Source organism: Sesamum indicum, linkage group LG15 (genome assembly GCF_000512975.1).
Source record: "Sesamum indicum cultivar Zhongzhi No. 13 linkage group LG15, S_indicum_v1.0, whole genome shotgun sequence".
Lineage (NCBI taxonomy): Eukaryota > Viridiplantae > Streptophyta > Magnoliopsida > Lamiales > Pedaliaceae > Sesamum > Sesamum indicum.
Window position 1 is genome coordinate 9887346 of NC_026159.1, and position 18830 is coordinate 9906175.

Here is an 18830-nt window from a genome sequence, read left to right on the forward strand (position 1 = left end):
AGTCAAAAAATTTTTTATTTGACCTGCAATAAGTCTGTGTTAAGTCAATCGGGGCAAGTATTAATTTTTTATTTAATTTTTTTGTTAATACCAACAAATTTTTGTAAGGCAGAAACAAACCTCATGATATTAAATGTGGTTTTTCCAACTATATGGGATCTACGTGGAATTACACCAAACCTCAGAAGAGGAGAGTGTAATTATCCCTTTTAGTCTTTGTTTACTTTGATGCATATGCCTATATAAGAAAATTAGTATAAGTTATACAGTATTTACTTTATTGATGGGAAGCCAATATAAAACCAAAGTTTGTATTAATTACTGTTACACCAGTATAACTAATACAACTTTAGGAGGTAGTATAAAATTAGTTCCAAATAGGAGTGCAAGGTGAGCCAAGTCAGCTCGTATTCAAGCTTGACTCGAGCTCGAGCCAAGCCTGCTCGGGCTTGAGCTCTATATGTTGTGTTCATGAGCTCGTGAGCTCACCTCGTTTTTTTTTAATTTTTTTATATATATTATTTAAGTACATATTCAATATTATATCAAGTTTATATTCAAAATTCATTATATATTAGAATTATTAGTCAACATATCTCTAATTTTAATTTCATATAATAAGAAAATATGATATCACATGAATTACTTGCATTTTTTCCTAAATTCTGAATTTGGCCTCGTGCTTCAATTTAAAGGTTTCAATACTGACAGCAAACATATATAATTCATTGTACTTCTTTAGAATTGTATAAGAAAACATATATAATATTCGACATACTTATATTATATATTTTAAATAAATTATATTTATATAATTTGTTTTTTTTAATATTATTTAAATAATTAACCCACTTTTTGTGCCATATATTAATATCTTAAAAGCTCTGATCTTATTCCTCCAAACACCTTAAGAGATCACTTTTAAAATATAAATCCATCATATTTAAGCTCTTAGAAACATCAAAATAAAATGTAGGAAGTTATAAAATGTTTCAAATCCTCTTAGTTAAGAAAATAGTAAGTTCACAAAAAATCTCTAGGAAAATTTAACTCAGATACAAAATTGTCCAAATCAATAATCAAACGGAGCTTAATACAATTTCACATGGGATGCCTTGTAAGTACAGACCACGGAACATAGTGAAAATACCGAGAAAAACACGACCTTCTTCATACATGCAAAATATAACAAAGTGATATTGCTTTCTAGCAGATATCTAACCATAAAACTGATTTTGCCTAGTTACAGTGTCCTCTAATTCCACTAGACTAGATATAAGGGTATCAGCAGCTATATCATGACCATAACGTCGACACATTACGTAGCACAGTGAATAAATATTGAATTCGAGAAAAATGAAGTCCGAGCTTCAGGGCTGGTACCTCGTATAACACATGGACCGGAGAGTATCTGATATATTAAATTCTGAAATCACACCTTCTTAATGATTTGTACGACGTCTTCATCTTCCAGTTCGTGCTCCTAGTGGATACAACATCAAAACGTCAAACATCCATCAGAAGAAACGGAAAGTGGTGTATTTGAGGAGGGAAGAAGACAACAAGTTAGCAAACGAAACTTACCTTGCCCACCCTCTGGGGTTTGTGTTTCGCGCTTGAACCCCAAACCAGTGCACTGCAATTTATTGAATAAAACCTGAGTTATTTATGTAAAAGCAATTGAAATTCCCAAGGAGTTATCAGGAAAACCAGTGTGTTATTTAAGCTAAATCAAAATGCTTTGTATTCTGAATCTAAAACACAATTTCAAGGTATAGAAATGCTATTTACTTTGTTAAGCCAACCAATTTGAAAAGAATCACTCAAATTCAAGATAAGGTTGAGTCGAGATATTTTGACTAAAGCTCCTAGCTCCACAAGCTACCTAACTGCTGTAGGTATTGACGAAATATTGAATCAATAGTTAAGAAGAGCTTTGAAATCTAGGAACATATGCAGCACTCACTATTTGAATTGTTTAAGCATGTCCTTGTGGATTCTATTGCAGAAGTCCTCAACCGTCCGTCTCTTGGATGACAATATGACAGGATCTTCATAGTCTGGATTCATCCCCTTTGGCTTCGTGTATATGCGAGTTAAGTTGAGATATTCCCATACTTTCTCCAGTAGACCATCGAGGTTCCATTCCAAATGAGCACTGAAGCAATCCATTCGCACATCATCAGAAGCAGCAAACAATCAGTAGAACGTAAGGAACCAACTTATGACCTTCATTCTAACAAATAAAGGATGAAAGAGAATTGGAATGCAAAATTTGAGGATACAGCAGTAATGCCCATAAATTTAATATGTTAGAGATTAATGCTCTTATTCATCTCTTATAAACCTGCAAGCACTCTAATTAACCGGCAAAAGCTTCTCAATTCAGTCAACAATCTGTGTGCAAACTTCCAGGAAGAAAAATCATGAAACCTGCATAGAGAACTATCAAGCAAAAAGTAATCAATTTATAATACTTCAATAGAACAGGGCCCTCTTTTTTTCTTTTTTTTTTTTTTAATTTTGTGCAGTTACAAATAGACCAAAAGTTCACAATCAATTAACTATATATATGACGGTTTGTGTCTTGTGGTTACATCCACCGTATATGTATTTTCCAGTCTGCTCTTCAAATATGAAGGAGACACAAGTCCTTCAAACAGCCATGATTGCAGGATAATAATAAAAACATGACACAGAAAATGTAAACGCATAAAAACTGGAAGAAAAGGAATTCTTGCACCATAGTGTTCAATGTGTTGCTAATTCAAGACCAATCTAATAGCTAGAATTTGTTTCCTAACTTGGAACAAAATAAATTCAAGTTCACAACATTTCATATTATGATTCTCCTTAATGTGGAAGATCCCAAACAAAACCAGAATCTACCTGACTGGGCAATAATGTGGAAGTTTGTCCAAAATCTCCAACTCTTCAAGTGTAATCTGATCAATCTTGTTGATGGCATAGATGCAAGGCATATATACCCTGCTTCCCTCAATGACATCTATAAGGTCATCTGCTGTTGCATCATATCTAAGATTAATATCAGCATTGTGTATTCTGTATTCACCACAAATTGCCTTCACTGTTTCAAGGTCAAGATGTGTGTTGGTAACTGTAGATGTGAGATTGATTCCACCCTTGTCTTTCCTCCGAAATGTCAGATTTGGTGGTTCCTTGTTTAATCTGTTCATAGAGTGTAAGAAATACAATTATGCAATTTGTTGAGAGAGATACAGAAGTTATGCATATCCTGGATCATGCATGTTTTTCAGTTAGGCACTAGCAGTCCCTAAGAACAAGTCATGCATGCATTAAATTCAAGGTGATCCGGTTGTTTGGAGATCATATTAATTTCAGTTCCACAAGATAGAACAAATGGTGATAGAATTGTAAAGAAAACTATTTTAAATTCAAAGGCAGAATCCATCATGATGGACATACCTTATGCCAAATCCCTCAAGCTCTTTCTCTATTAGGCGTTTATGAGTAATTGGTTTTATCGCATCCAGAACAATCAGGATGCAGTTGCATGTCCGAGCTGTACTGATGACCTAGTTATGAAGATCACATTCAAGTATAAATATAATTGAAGCAATAAGCATCACACCCATGTCAATGAATGCATCATCCTTATCTTCAAGCTGTAAGCTATATATTTGCAGATAGAAACAGGAAGAATGAAAAAATAATATGCAATAGTTATAACAAATGTTCCTGACTTTCCACGAGCAACACGTATCTATTGCATGGCTTAAAAAAGAGAGTTGGTTATGCATATGGACCCATGACTATTTATAGTTGAATATCACTAAGAAAATTTTCGATGCTCAGAACCAAAAATCTTCACGTTCTTCAAGGGTCAGCCTACCACTTTTTCCTAATTAATAAAGCAATAACTGGTCACTGAAGCTAATTGTACATTACCTGCCTACCTCTACCCTTGCCATCTTTAGCACCCTCAATAATACCGGGAAGGTCCAATAACTGTCAAAAGCAGGAAAAACAATAAAAAAAATGAATTAGCTAAAAAGTTTAAAGAAATCTTCCTTGACATTCAAAAGCAAATCAGAAACAGCAGAAAATAGGATACAATTTGAGAATGAAATATTGTGATTATCATGTTTGGTGTGATAACCATAAATGAGATTCAACTTGATCGTAGAAAATGAAAAAAAAAAAAAGAAAAGAAAAGAAAGAGAGAGAGATGAGAAAAGATAAAAACTTTCAAAATGGAATATGCATGGGCTACAGATGTGAGGTATAGTGAGTTGCTCCATCAATCATACACTGTAATGAGCCAAATAAGGAAAAAGAAAGAACAAAGAAGAAAGATGGAAGGAAAAACAGTTAAGGCACACGAAGAATGATGTTATCAAGTTAATCTTATTTTACAATAATGAATGAAAAAATTATTAACTATGCCAACTGAACCATTTTTTGCTGTAACTGAGAGCTGCAAATTAAAAAGAAAAAACACAAGCATCAAACTGAAAGTTATGTATATGCGTTAGAGCAGGGGAATTTACTCATGAAAAGCATTAAGTAAACAACTTTATTAGTTCAGTCAACAGGAGTGCATTCTGGACTCAACATGAGAGCGCAATTGTTTCTCTTGTGTCTCAAGGATACGTCTGAAATGCATTTAAAACTCAATGTCTCTGTTTAAAAGATCCAATTAATCCTTCAATTATCCATAGGAGATTACATTACCTGAATTTTAGCTCCTCGATATGTGATTACACCAGGAATGCAAGTTAAAGTAGTAAACTCGTATGAAGCAACCTGCAGTTCAAGAAAACATGCGAGCAGATAAAAGTTAATTGAGGCTTCAGCAACTTGAACTGCAAGTTAGTTTTCAGTCATGAAGAAGAATAGGAAACAGACAATGCAATGGTAGTTTTATTCCGTCAAACTGAAGAAGGGCAAAGTTGTAATATTCACCTAGCTACATTATCTCACATGCATACTTCAATCCTCCTTGCACATGATACCTTTCTAACCTATAACATCTGAAGTCACCAAAACACTCGGTGAACTAGCAATAAATTTACTTGAAAAAGTAAAAATGATATTTCGGAATGGCACAACCAGATACTTTTCACAGAATAACTTTCTTTAGCGCCAAGTAGATGATAGCATAAAACTTAACACCACCTGAGATGATTAATAATAATTAATTTCATACGATGCAAATTAGACTACGTATAATCTATATTTGGATACAGGATACTGTTTTAATCCATCATGTTCATTTTTATTTCATTATTCCATTGCCTATTAATAGAACACGCAGCATGTAAAAACCACTAAGTTGAAACTCATTTCTGGAAAGATAATGGCACCAAGGCAAATTTTGTATTTATGCACTTCAGGCTCCTCTGGATAGATAATATGTATCACTAATTCTGTCGGTATATCTTTTGCTTAACTTTCATCTTTGCGTATTAATTCCAAATGAACTGTGCATATATCACAAGGCTCTTTCTCTATGTCAGCATTTTCCTTTTATTTTCTCCATTCATTAAACAACCTGGTTACACTAAAAAACAATGTTGAATGTGGCTTAGGAAAGATTGCCACCCTGAACTTTTAGTACAGAGTTGCACAGGATGTTACCAGTCTATGTTCACCATTAAACAGGAAATTCATACCGTACAATAACAACAACTAATAACGATAAAAATAAAGTTACTCATTAACTGAGAGCATATGCCTCAAGGACTCGCACAAAACTTGATGCACATGATACTAGATACCTTGTGTCATGAAAAAATGTACTAACAAATGATGCTTTATTTACATTCCAAGCAATAATACGAACAATACTCAAAACAATTACAAACCTCTGAAAAAGTTCCAGTTAATTTGTTTAAGAGTGTTGATTTCCCAACTGAAGGAAAACCCACAAGGCCAACTCTCGCATCACCACTTTTTGTAACATCAAAACCTTCTCCAGCACCACCACCTCCCTTAGATGCTGGTGTAAGAATTTCCCTTCGGAGTTTTGCAAGTTTTGCCTAAGAAAGATCAAGTAATTACATAAAAGTATTAGCTCCTTCTTTAATAATTAGTTCCGCATAAGCTCTCCCAATGATGGAAATTCACAAAATATATTAGGCCTACAGGGGGCAAAAGCTTATAAATAACTAGACACTCACATCTGTGTGCCTGTCTTTAGCTTCCAGTTAATACAACTAATCATGAACATGAAAAATAAAACCATAAATGCATGGAGTTGCCCAACATAACCTTGACACAAGGATCATATATAATTAAAGAATTCAGTTTTCACATAGGTATATTGCATAGATTAGATATATAATATTCTGACAAGTTCCTCAAGCAGATAAATATTCAGAAATGAAGATAATTTCAGGTTCATGTCTTCCTTGGATAACTTAATTTCATGTCGGTTGAATGCACTCAGCAACATGTCAATCAGAAGAGAAGGGTTGCTACAGGTTGACTGAAAAGAGAAAGACTACTTTGGAATTCCAGTTTTACAGATGAAAGTTTGCTTCCAAATGTAGCATCCTTCCAGTTACCTACTGGCAAATGTAAATAAAGAGAAGTTACATTATACGATGAAAAAATCATCACTTCTGTCTCGATGCTTTGACTTAAAACGGTCAATACAAACATCAGCAATTCATTTAGGAATTATTAAACGGCATTTCCAATCTTATTTTATATAAAACCACAGTAGGATAGTACTCCACTTATATCGAGGAAAAGACTTTACGGAGAAACATGTATTCAATTTATAAAATACTTGAGGTATTCTCTGTGCAGAATGTTGGCTCATGTCTACATAACAAGACTAGGAAACAGACTTCTGTTCAACAAACTCATGTATAATACAAATGCTAAATTTGTATGAAAGATCATCTATAAGAAACAGCTGCATCAACCCAATCTCAAATCAAGATATGCCCCCCAATCCATTCATTTGGTTCAATTCCATTCCATTCACAATTTACAGGGAACGGATCAAGGTTCTTGTCTCTGATTTGAAAGGAACAAAGTATCTGCCTTACTAAAATCTAAAACGAAGTCATTGGTTTGCAAGAAAGGTAATTTTATCTATCAAAGACAATGTCCAAGGAGAAAGGTGAAAAACTAGCATTAGAAGAAAGGAATATACATCTTATCATCATAATATATTCTAAACTTTACAAGCATTAGGAAGGTGCACCTTCAGCAAGCCCAGATGGTGGGCAGTCGCTTTGTTCTTCTGAGTTCTTGCCATCTGCAACAGGAAAACGAAATTGACATTCTTAAAACACCTGTAGCAAAGCAAATCACCAGGAAATAGAGAGCAGAGTCTCTCAAACTTTCCAACCATGTGATACATAAAAGAATAACTAGGAAAGCATTCAGTTAAATTTGTTCTATATGATACATAATAAGATGCCCTACTCACTCCAACTCTTCCATGCTCTCGCGTTCAACATCCAACATGAATAAAAAAGACGAACCAAATGCAATATGGAACCTGTTTGCTACTCAATGCAGAAAAAACATGAAAAAAGGTGAATCCTTGAAACTAATATCTCTAAACTACGGACATCTCCATAATCACTCTGCCGATTCCGAAATAACGGAGAACAAACACTCCGTGTCTCCTAATACCGTATACTGATTTCGCACTTTCAGCCTCAACAGTGTACTAATAACAAATGAAAAATGTCTCCAAACCAGAAAACACCACAAGAATTATCACAAAACAAGCGTTCAAATAATCCGACAACTAATTATCTAATTGTGCTTTAGTTTTTGCAATCACCTCATCTTCGATATCTTTAATTTTCTGCATCACTGTCGCCATGGCTGCTGATGGAGAATGTCAGGACCTTTGAACGACGGCGTAAAGGCGGCGGAAGCAAGGATTCAAGACCGTAGCTAACACTTCTGCGTACGCCGGAGCTGAAGAGCAATATGGCCCCTGAGAAGAGGGTTCTAGAAGCCCAAATTATTCTCGGGTGGGCAAACCCAGTTTGTTTCTTGGATCTAGTTGATGGGCCATGAACTATAATGGGCCCAAATTCAATTTTGATTCTTTAGGATCGTATAGTTTGTGTATTAGGTGAACCATTGAACTATCCGGTTCATTTAAAATTAGCGTCGAGCAAATTCGGCATGCAGTATTTGTGTGCATATAATTAAATAAATATAACATAAATTTTAAAAATAAAAATCAGTATATAACTATTATTGTGGCACTTCATCTTTGTATGCATATAATAAATAATATTTTATATTTTAAAATATATTATAAATAAAAATAAAATATACAAATTAACAAATCACATTTCAAAAGAAAAAGTAAATAAATGAACAAAAAAAATCAGCTTAAGATATTACCGACAAGACAAAAGAATTGATGCAGTAGCATTAAAATGACGTGGAGTCACTTTTTTTTAAAAAAAATATATTTAATTCTTTAAATTATCTAATCAGGGTTATAATTATCATATTTAAATATTGGTGCGACGATGTTACTAATTGTCGTTTGTAAGTATAGATGGCCTTTCTTATATACAATATACTAATAAATATTTTTTTATGTTTAAAATATATTTTAAATAAAACAAAATACACAAACCAACAAATCACATCTGAACAACATAAGTAAACAATAAGCAAAAGAAAATCAACTTAAGATAGTATCGATACAACAAAAGAATTGATGCAATAGTGTTAAAATGATGTGGAGTCATTTTTATTAAAAAAAATTACAATTAATTTTTAAAATAATCTAATTAGGGGTATAATTATTAAATTTAAAAATTGGTGCAACGGTACCACCGCTTGTGATTTAGGGAATCTTTTTTTTTATATTAGTATATATATCTAATTAGGGGTATAATTGTCATATTTAAAAATTGATGAATTTGTGTAACTAACAGTTGTTCGTGAGTTTTAATATTAGTATAGATTAAAAGCGGATCAAGTAAATAACTGGAATGAAAGTGGACGACAAATACAATAATACATTAGCGATTAAAAGATAGCGTTGTACCTCTAAAATGCCGAAGGTGCTGCTGCTATGCGGATGGGCACTGAAGGTATCAGAATGGTGTGTCAAGCTGGTTTTGAGTGAACTGGATAATCTACAAAAGAGAACCCGTTAGAGCAAGCCGAAAGGGATTCCAGCAATGGCCTTCCGACGGTCAAGTCAATAAGAATCGTAGGTGAGGCTTTAGTGAATATACGCATAAGTTAGAGTGTTCGGACCTGGTATTGGAGATGGAGGGCCATATTTGTATATAAGGGTTGATTGTACGTATTCAGGTGATTCGTTGGATTAAGCTTTGATCTAAATGACGATAATAATCCAGACGTATCACGCTAATAAGGACAAGAGGTGGTCCAGGGGATAGGATTGTGCAGGCAAGACAATGCACGCAGCATTAACAGTGCCTTTTCTGACATTCTGTCGTTGGCTTATGGAGGTCCCTAAAGACCTTCAAATACTTTTATACTTCAACTTCTCCAAGGTCTCTCCTTATCTCGTGGATACTTTCTTGAGTTATTGTCGGTCCTGACCTTTTATTGGTCCCGTCCATTATTAGGAAGGTCTCATGAGGAATGTTGGAAATGTCCCTATATCAGAAGTCCCCCCACTTACCAAGTGTGCTCATACTAAAGTTGGGTAAGTGGAGCTATGAGACCTTCAAGCTTCTGTTTTTCTAGTCGTGTCCTTTGTCGTTGCTTTTGCCCTTAGATTTTGGCGGCGAAATTTAAAAAAGTTTTCAGTAGTTTTTTTCTCACTTATTGGGTACCTAGATTCGGTTATCCAGTCGTTTATCAATAGTTGCCACTGTTGTGGTCTCTTTCTGCAGGGTCATGCCAAGTGGGAAGCGACGTATGCTTTTGGGTTTTCGCGCCTCATCCACTGCTTTAAATACCAGTTCTTCAGTGCTAAGTAACCCTTCGTCTTCCAAACTTCCCTTGTTCGTACATTGCAGCTTTCTTAGGCCATCCTTTATTCCTTTCTTTTAACCAGGTTAGTATCTTCCTTGTCCATTCTTTAAATTTTTGGGTCATCCTTTTGCTATCTTGTAATCTAGTTCTTCAAGTAAGAGAACAATCACCAGTGGTCTTGGAGGTCTATTTGGTCCTAACACGATTAAGGATGCCATGTATGAGTTTCCGTTTATAAATCGTGAGAATATAGATTTGTTCTTTGATAAGTCTGTATATTCTTTTCTCACTTCATCTTCTGTTCTGTGCAGTGCCGATGTTGATCTTTTACGTCCTAGGTTTCATATTCTTGATGATTATGAAATCATTCATCCTTTGTCTCATGACCGTATACATCTTCCTCCACTCAAGTGTAGAACCTTGTGTTTTGCCGATTTTGAACCAGGTCTCCGCCTGCCTCTGCACCCTTTGGTTGAGGAGATTCTTGACCATTCAAGGTTGTGCATAATCCAACTCACCCCAAACTTTTTTAGAACTATTTTTGCTTTTATAATTTTGATGACTCATCTTGGTGTTATCCCTTCAGTTGATAATTTTTGTGCTCTCCATCAATTGAATCTTAGTATTGGAGAAAAAGTTTTTTTTTTTTTTTTTTTTTTTTTTTTTTTTCTATTTGAATAGTAAGAGAGGGTTGAAGTTGGTGAGCAATAATAAGAGATCTTATACCGATTTGAAATGTCGTTTCTTCTTTATCTGTCCCCCTCCTGATAAACCATGGAATAGCTCAAATAAATAGCATCTGACCAAACCTTCTTTAGATCCCTTGGGGCATGTCTCTTAGGATGATACTTTCCTCAGAGAGAGGATTCTCAAGTATGAATATGACTATAGAGTTATCATGATTGAACAAATATTTTCCGTTGTTGGCTTATTCCCAACCTCATTTAGCTTGGATGCCTCGTATCTAGGTATATTTTCTTCTCTGTTTTCCTGGTATTGATTTGAGTTTTACACCCTGTCCACTGCCCTTTAGTTTACTTGTTTCAGCAAATATAGTGATGATTTCTCGTAGCCTTCAAATAGGTATGCGCTACCGTTAACAAACATATTCCTCTCAAGGTGCTTATTCATCTCGCCCGTTGCTGATGCTCTTGTTTCTGTGAGGGTACTTTCTTCTTTAGAAGGTATTTCTCAAAGTTTGAATGATTTTGATGGTGTTATCTTGTTTGATTCTTTTCCTACCTCATCAGACGCTCTTGCTGTTGTTCTTACTCCTATAGAAGTTGCTTCAAAAGGTGAGAAAAGAGGTTCCCCAACTGTTCGCATCTATACCAGTCGCAAAAGAAAGCTGATAGGTGCAGATGACTCCGATAAGGAAGACGAGGATGGTGATGATCTTCCTCTTAGTGCTTTAGCTGCCAAGTGAGTTTCCCCTTTTGAGCCAAAAGTGACTGCTCCTGCTAAGAAGATTAGCAGGACTTCAAAAGGTGGAAACGGGAAGGCAAAGATCGCTCCTCATCTAAAGCCCTAGATAATCGCTGAGTTGGAAGAGAGCTTTGTTTTTGTCCATGTGGAAAAGTATGGGCCTATGAAGAGGCATCTAAAAATGTTGGAAGGTCTACTCAAGGGAATGAGAGAGACTTGGTTGGCTATCAAGGATTCTTTTTCGGAGCCTAAGAATCCTGCTCCTATTCTTCGCCCAAATTGGAATGTATATGAAATTTCTTTTATCTTGAGTTCTGTGATAGGTAGCGTCTCCTTTAACTTATACCATAGGATTCTCCTTTCCATAGATCAAATGAAACTTTCATTGAGTCCTCTTCCTCAGATGGAATCTCATAGAGCCAAGTTGCTCATGGGTGTAAGGATTTCTTCAGTTCATTCTTTTGCTCTATCTTATTCTTTTTATAATGACTTGTTACCTTCAATGTTACTAGGCGAGCCAGGTTCTACATTATATGACTCTCCAAGCTGCATTTTTTTGTGAGCAAACTTCTAAAATGGAGAGAAAGCCAAGGCAGCAAAGGCTCAAGTACGGGAGTTGAAGGAGCAATATGAATTGTTACGTGCCCAAGACCAAAGTTATTGGAAGTTAGTTGCAAAGGATCAGGAGGTACGCGACCAAGAGGAAGGAACTCATGGAGTTGAAGGACATGTTGTATGATAAGTTCCATGGAACTCATTGATGTTGATGCCAGAATTCTCTCTATGGAATTTGATAATGAGGTTGAGTTTTAGCATTGGTGGTACTACACAAAATTTTAATGATTTGTATTATGTTTTTGTCATGGATTTTATTGATCCCTTGGTGCGAGAAAATGGTATGTTCAACGGTGGGGAAGTATTTAAGATGACAATTAATAAAAGCCTCACCCCTCGAGCCCCAGAACTTACAGGAACAAAGTCTTTCATAAAAAAATAAGTTCGAGGAAGAAGTCATCTATGGATCGCCAAGTTCTCCTAAATCCACACCAACACCGGGTGCATTACGTAGAAGAATTGGATTGAGCATGTCCAACTTATTTAAGTTGAAGCACAACAACGTCTAGAAAAAGATGTGAAATAAAAGCGGTTCTTGGGAGACAACCCATGCATTTTTTTTGTTTCTGCTTCTCACTTTCCCTCCTCTTATTTCTAATGAGTGTTGTGGCATTAGATATTGGATTTTTGCAAGTGGAGGTGAACATAAAATAATTTTTCGATTTTCATGCCCACGCCTAACTCAACAATCTAGTCAAAAGGCAGATTCATCACCTTCGGTTAGGCGTGCCTATGCCTAAAATTCAGCCATCTAATCTGTCAACAAGAGAGATCTATCACCGACACGCCTAACTCATCCACCTAATTTCTCGAAATACCACACACTCACACACATTCACATGCTTTCTTTTCTTTTTTGTTATTTTTTTTATTTATTTTATTAAAATAAAAAAATAACTAAAAATACTCACCTCACCCCTTTTCCCTTTTCAGCAGCCAAACACACCCTCTTCTTCCCAATAGTAGCCAAGCCCTGCCATCACTCTCTCAAAGCCACCATCAACCATTGTGGCATCCACTAATGATATGGTATTGACCATGGGTGGCCCGATCTTTACGGCGTAGGCTAGAAATGGATAAAGTGGTTCATGACTTGAGGAATGTAAATAGTCAACCACGTTATATGAACGTGACCTACTACTTAGAACATTCAACCAACCACGAGCACGAGTAAACCAATCCACACAACGACACACTTGGGTCGAGCACGAATTGGAGGCTATGTGAATTTGAATCACCAATCTAATAGACTAGATTGACAAAGCAAAGGTTTCACAAAAGCTAAAACAAGTGTATAACTCTCCAAAGTAAGAGAACACTCAATATTTTTTATAAACTAGATCAATTCTTGAATATTTCCATTGTGTCCCGCATGCATGGCTGGTATGTGCCTTTTATAGGCCTAAAACACTTCCAAATTAACCTTTCATATCCCCAAGTGACTCCTTGGTGGACGTACATTCAATACTTGGTCAAAAATAACTAAAAACTATGCATTCTTGGTCATAACCGAGTAAAACCCATGCATGACCATGTGAATCCGAGAATTGGTGTATAAATGCACTTTGAATGTAGTTGAAAGGTCTCTTTTGACCACATGGCTGCACTTGGACGAGTTGGGCTCCTATTGTGGGCTTCCTTGGGCTTGAATTAATGAAATTAAGCTCACATGTTGGGCCTCCGATTGTGACTTGATCCCATTAGCAAGGACTAAGTTGGATTGGGCTTGAATTACTTCTTGCATTCTCTTCAACCTTTCTCTTGTCATTGGCCCACTTCCAATGGTTAAATCTTGGTCCATTGGATCTTGAATTTCTTTTGCTTGTTGGACGCCCTCGATATTCCTATCAACTAACCTCTTGACCACTAGCCTTGATATATGAATTCATGGGCATTCTCTTTCCTTTCTCCTCTTTTTGTATCGACCTAGAGATGCATGCTAACCACATTGGGGGCAATGAGGATTTAAGTGGATGAGGGATCTTGATTGCTTTGCTTAGAAATTTGATTCTTTATGGATTAATGGTTGGAGTTTGCTCTCTTGAATATTGATTTTTTGTTGATTGGTTGTTGCTTGTCTCTTCTATGTTTGTTGGATGACTATGTGAGAACCCAGTTTTGTGGAATTTATCTTCATGTTCGCTTCATGATCAAAGATTTAGGATGTTTAAGCAATAATTTGGTGATGCGTGATAGAATGTTCACCTATGATTTTAGACAACTTACGGTTAAGAACTTGCTCTTGTAAAATGATGATTTGACTTGAAAATTGTACATGAGAAGTTGGTACCTGCCTTGAGAGGAATTTTGAGCCCATACTCTCATAAACTACTACATTTTTTTCTTCTTTAGAGAGATGATGTTTCATGATTTTGTCTTCCTAGAACTTGCTTTGAATCAGGTCGATGCCACATTACTATGCATGCCACATTACTAGGATAAAAATCCTTTGGCTTAAAAACACCACCCACATGCATTTTTCCTTAGTAAGCCCATTTGAGCTTTATAAGCCTTAATTTCTTATCATGCAACCTCAATTATGAACAGAGCATCAAGAAAAAGAGGATGTATTCTAAGTATGTGTTCTAACATAAGTGTGGGGATGTCTCATCTATTGTGATCATATTTAATGCTAAGAAAGTACGAGAGCTAATATGTCATATCATTACCTTATTCGATGCCTGATTGCAAGAAAGACGAAGAAAGAGAGAAAAGCATGGCAAAAAAAAAAAAAGGCTTGCGAAAAAAAAAGAAAAGAAAAGAAAAGAAAAATGGCAAAGAAAAAGAAAAACAATCAAGGAAAGCAAGACAGAGTTCAAGCCATAAAAAGTGGGGCACGGAATTAGAGCAGTAGATGAATCAATTTTGAGAGGCTTGAATTGTTACATCTATTACTTGGTGCTCTTTTTTAGTTTACTTGGATTTTTACCTCATTTATCCTGAAAATTCCTACCCCTAAACCAAAACCCCATTACAACTATAATAAAAGACCTTTTGACTCAAGTATGTGCACATCTATAACCTATGGTGAAGCATAGAAAGCATTTGAACAAAATACTTGGCCAAAAACACTTGAGAGAGTTGAAGATATGAGAGAATATTCCACTAATTCTCCATGCTTGATTTTTTTGATGAAAATGATCTTGTGAAAAACATGTCCGAAGCTTGTTAAGTTGTCTTTCATCATATGGTATATAATTCTTTTGAGCCTAAAATACTCCTAATCAAGTGCTATATTGTAGAATTAGCTTACAAGAAATTGGTAGAACGAAAGAGGAAAAGAGAGGCCACAATCAATATCTTGACAGATTAAAATGACCGGTTAGGTGTGCCCATGCCTAAATGTGCAGGAAAGCAAGAGAAAAAGGAAGGTTGTTGTTGATTGAAAGCTCTCCTTACTGAAGGAAACTCTTTAAGATAATAGTTTCAATTTCATAGGTCTTTTATTTTTATTAGGAATCTATCTTTTTAAGTTCTAATAGGAATAGGTAACTAGTTAGTATAAAGAAGTGATTCACCATATGGACATATTTGATCTTGGATCTTTGGATCTTTTATTTCTCTGCGTTTTTTCATTTTATAATATTTTCTCTTCTTCTTTTATGTGTTCTTCCATGAGCATGCTAGGCTAGATCTTTTATTTCTAGTTAAAGATATAGTGAATGCTTGATTCCAATATGTTGTGAGATGTAATTCGTACTTTCTACTTTCATTCATATGGGTGTTTGTATTATTCTTTGTGTTTTTTTCTCACAAATAATTTGATTTATGAATACTAGGTATCGATATTCATTGTTAAGAATATTTTCCTAACCAATTGAACTTGCAAATCCATAATTTTTTGTTTAGTTCAATAACTAGTGGTAAGACATCATAGTTTATCATGTCGTAGTGGTTGATTGTGTTGTGGGAATGTACAATCTAACTTAAATAAATCCTCGTAGAAATCTATTAGTTAGAATTATGCCTTTCTAGTTCTTAATGTTGTTGGTAAATTAAATTTTGAATACGTTCCAAAGGTTATTTACTGATTAGAGAATTAGTCAACGGACGTTCCTCGACTAATGACAAAGTAATAAAATCATGGCCAATTTATTTATTATGAATGATTATCATATTTGCATCTATGATCAACAGTTGAATCAAGCATAATCATGTCTTTGACTAGAAATCTTTCTTCTCATATTTATTCCCCTTGTATTTTGTTTTCTAGATTTAGATTTTAAACAAAAACCCCTTTCTTTTACTTTTATTTTTATGTGAAGGAATTAATTTAAAATCAATCTCTGTAAATTCGACCCTACTCACTAGTTTCACAAGTTTTAGTAGGATAACATTTTTGTGGATTCCACACTCATCAAATTCTTACACTAATCTCTTCCACTCTTTTGCAGCAATTCGGAGAAAAAGATACCCACCTCAACTCCACACACCTACCGCGCACTCGAGGGTAAATTGACAAAAAACACACTCAGGGAAGTTTCTCTTATTTTTTCTCCTTAGATTTTTGTGCTTGGTGATGAATTATCTCTCATTTTCACATTGAGGACAATGTTTGTTTTAAATGGAGGGATAAATCTTGCTATGTTGATTGGTGTTTGATTGCATTGACTAAGAGGTCGGGTGTGCTAATGGATTGATGAAAAATTTTGAATTTTTCTGAATTTTTCACTTCATGATTGACGATATGGGGTGTCAAAGCAATAAATTTGCTGATATGTGATGAGAATATGTGTTCATGCTTAGAACAATTTATGGTTGAAAATTTATTTTTATAAAGATGATTTGATTCGAAAGCATTACATGTGAATTTAGTGGACATAACTTACCTTGATAGGAATTTTGAGCCAATACACTCATAAAATACTACATTTTGTTTCTTCTCTCGAGAGAAAATGCTTCATAATTTTGTCTTCCTAGAACTTGCTTTGAAGGCCACAATACTATGCATGCACTTGAAAGTAATAAAATCACTAGGATAGAAACCTCACTTAAAAAGACCACCCACATGCATTTTTCCTTAATAAGTCCATTTGAGCCATATAAACCTTAATTTCTTGTCATGCAACCTCAATTATGAACAAGCTCTACCATCTTTTTATTACTCCCTGTTTGACCTTGCCCAGATCTAGTAGAGCATCAAAGAAACAAGGATGTAAGTATGGGGTTTCACATAAAGTGTGGGGATATCTCGTCTATTGTGATCATATTTTGTGCTAAGAAGTTTGTGAGCTAATTTATCATATGGTGATCTTGTTCTATGCCTTACTGCAAGATAGACAAAGAAAGAGGGAAAAACATGGCAAAAATGAAAAAAGAAAAAAGAATGCTCTGGAAAAAAGAAGAAAAAGATAAATGCCAAAAAAAAGAGAAAAAAAATCAAGAAACACCAGAAAATGAAGAAAAAGAACACTTCTCTCTCTAAAGCAAGGCATAGTTCAAGTTATTAAAAAGGGGACATAAAATTATAACATTAAATGAATTAATTTTGAGAGTCTGAAATTCTTATATCTATTGCTTGGTAATCTATTCTACGTCACTTGGTTTTTACCTCATTTACCTAAAAATTCCTACTCCTAAACCAAAGCCCCATTACAATAAAAATCAGAGCCTCTTGATTCAAGTGTGTGAATATCTATAAGTGTTGGAGATATGGTGTATAATCAAGTCTATGGTAAAGTATTTTCAGAGTAAGCATTTAAGGCGAAACACCTAACCATAAACACTAGGGATTGGAAAGCATTGAGAGAATAGTCCACTAATTTCTTGTGTTGGTTTTTGATAAAAATCATTGTGTGAAAAACTTATTTGAAACATGTTAAGTTGTTGTTATAATGAGATGCATATTCTTTGAAAATTCTACTAGATCTTTGCTTGGGCACCTTTGTTTTGATATCATGAAGTCGAAAAGAAACCCTTGAGCTGTTTGATCTTAATTTTGCTCAAGGACGAGCAAAGGGTAAAGTGTCGGGGTATTTGATAGGAGTGCATTTTTATTTTTTATGTTTTGTAAAATATAAGTAGAAAGGAAAAGAGAATAAAAGCGTGGGTGTGTGTGAGTGTGTGTTTTGCTGACAGATTAGATCTAGGAGTTAGGCGTGGGCACGCCCAACTAAATGTTCTTTTGACATAATAAATTGCTGAATTAGGCGTGGACACACCTAACTAAAGGTGATAAATCTGTCAAAAATAAATTAGAATGCTGATTTAGGCGTGCACCCTAACTATAATATTATTTTATGCTTATCTCAATCTGCAAAAATCCAATATTAGTGATACCACAACACTAATGAGAAATAGATGAGAAGAAAATTTAGAAAGAAAAGCGAAAAAATGTATGGTTGCCTCCCAAGAAGCGTCTTTAGTTAGATATTGTTGTGCCTAGATTCAAATAAGTTGGACACTCTAAATCTAATTCTTCTATGTAATGCACCCAATGCTGGTGTGAGTTTAAGAGAACTTGGCGGTCCATGGATGACTTCTTTCTCAAACTTTTTTTGTCATGAAAGACTTTGTTCTTATGAGTTCTTGGCATCGAGGTCATCTTAAAGCTCCCCCATCATCGAACATAGCATTTTCTCGCACCAAAGGATTATTAAAATCCATGAGAAAGACAAAATGCATATCATTAAAATTTTGTGTGGTACCACCAATGCTAAAACTCATAACCTCATTATCAAATTTCATAGAGTAAATTCCAGCATCAACATCAATTTTAATTTTAGACGTTTTAAGGAATGGTCTTCCTAGCAAGATGGATGTGGAAGTAAGAGAATTATCCTTCATCATATCAAGTACATAAAAATCCAAAATCAATTTATTAATTTGCATAAGTGTATCATCAAGAACTCCTCCAG

General features: G+C 34.9%; 1 protein-coding gene across 1 annotated transcript; it reads right to left on the reverse strand.

Moving 5' to 3' along the window:
• On the reverse strand, positions 1036–7966 carry LOC105178323 (developmentally-regulated G-protein 3). The gene is made up of 10 exons (XM_011101788.2): positions 7793–7966; positions 7202–7255; positions 5850–6023; positions 4717–4788; positions 3931–3990; positions 3448–3557; positions 2890–3189; positions 1967–2158; positions 1585–1636; positions 1036–1483 (listed from the first exon to the last, which is right to left on the reverse strand). The coding sequence occupies exons 1-10, from the start codon at positions 7832–7834 to the stop codon at positions 1433–1435; spliced, it is 1107 nt and encodes a 368-aa protein (XP_011100090.1). The 5' UTR covers positions 7835–7966; the 3' UTR covers positions 1036–1432.

What these genes read in the sequence shown, in the direction of transcription:
- LOC105178323 (XM_011101788.2), bottom strand. Translation starts at nt 7,834, where the DNA reads ATGGCGACAGTGATGCAGAAAATTAAAGATATCGAAGATGAG. An exon ending in TTAAAGATATCGAAGATGAG is followed by an intron (nt 7,256 to 7,792) that starts GTGATTGCAAAA and finishes TTCCTGTTGCAG; the next exon opens with ATGGCAAGAACTCAGAAGAA. An exon ending in ACCATCTGGGCTTGCTGAAG is followed by an intron (nt 6,024 to 7,201) that starts GTGCACCTTCCT and finishes GATCTTTCTTAG; the next exon opens with GCAAAACTTGCAAAACTCCG.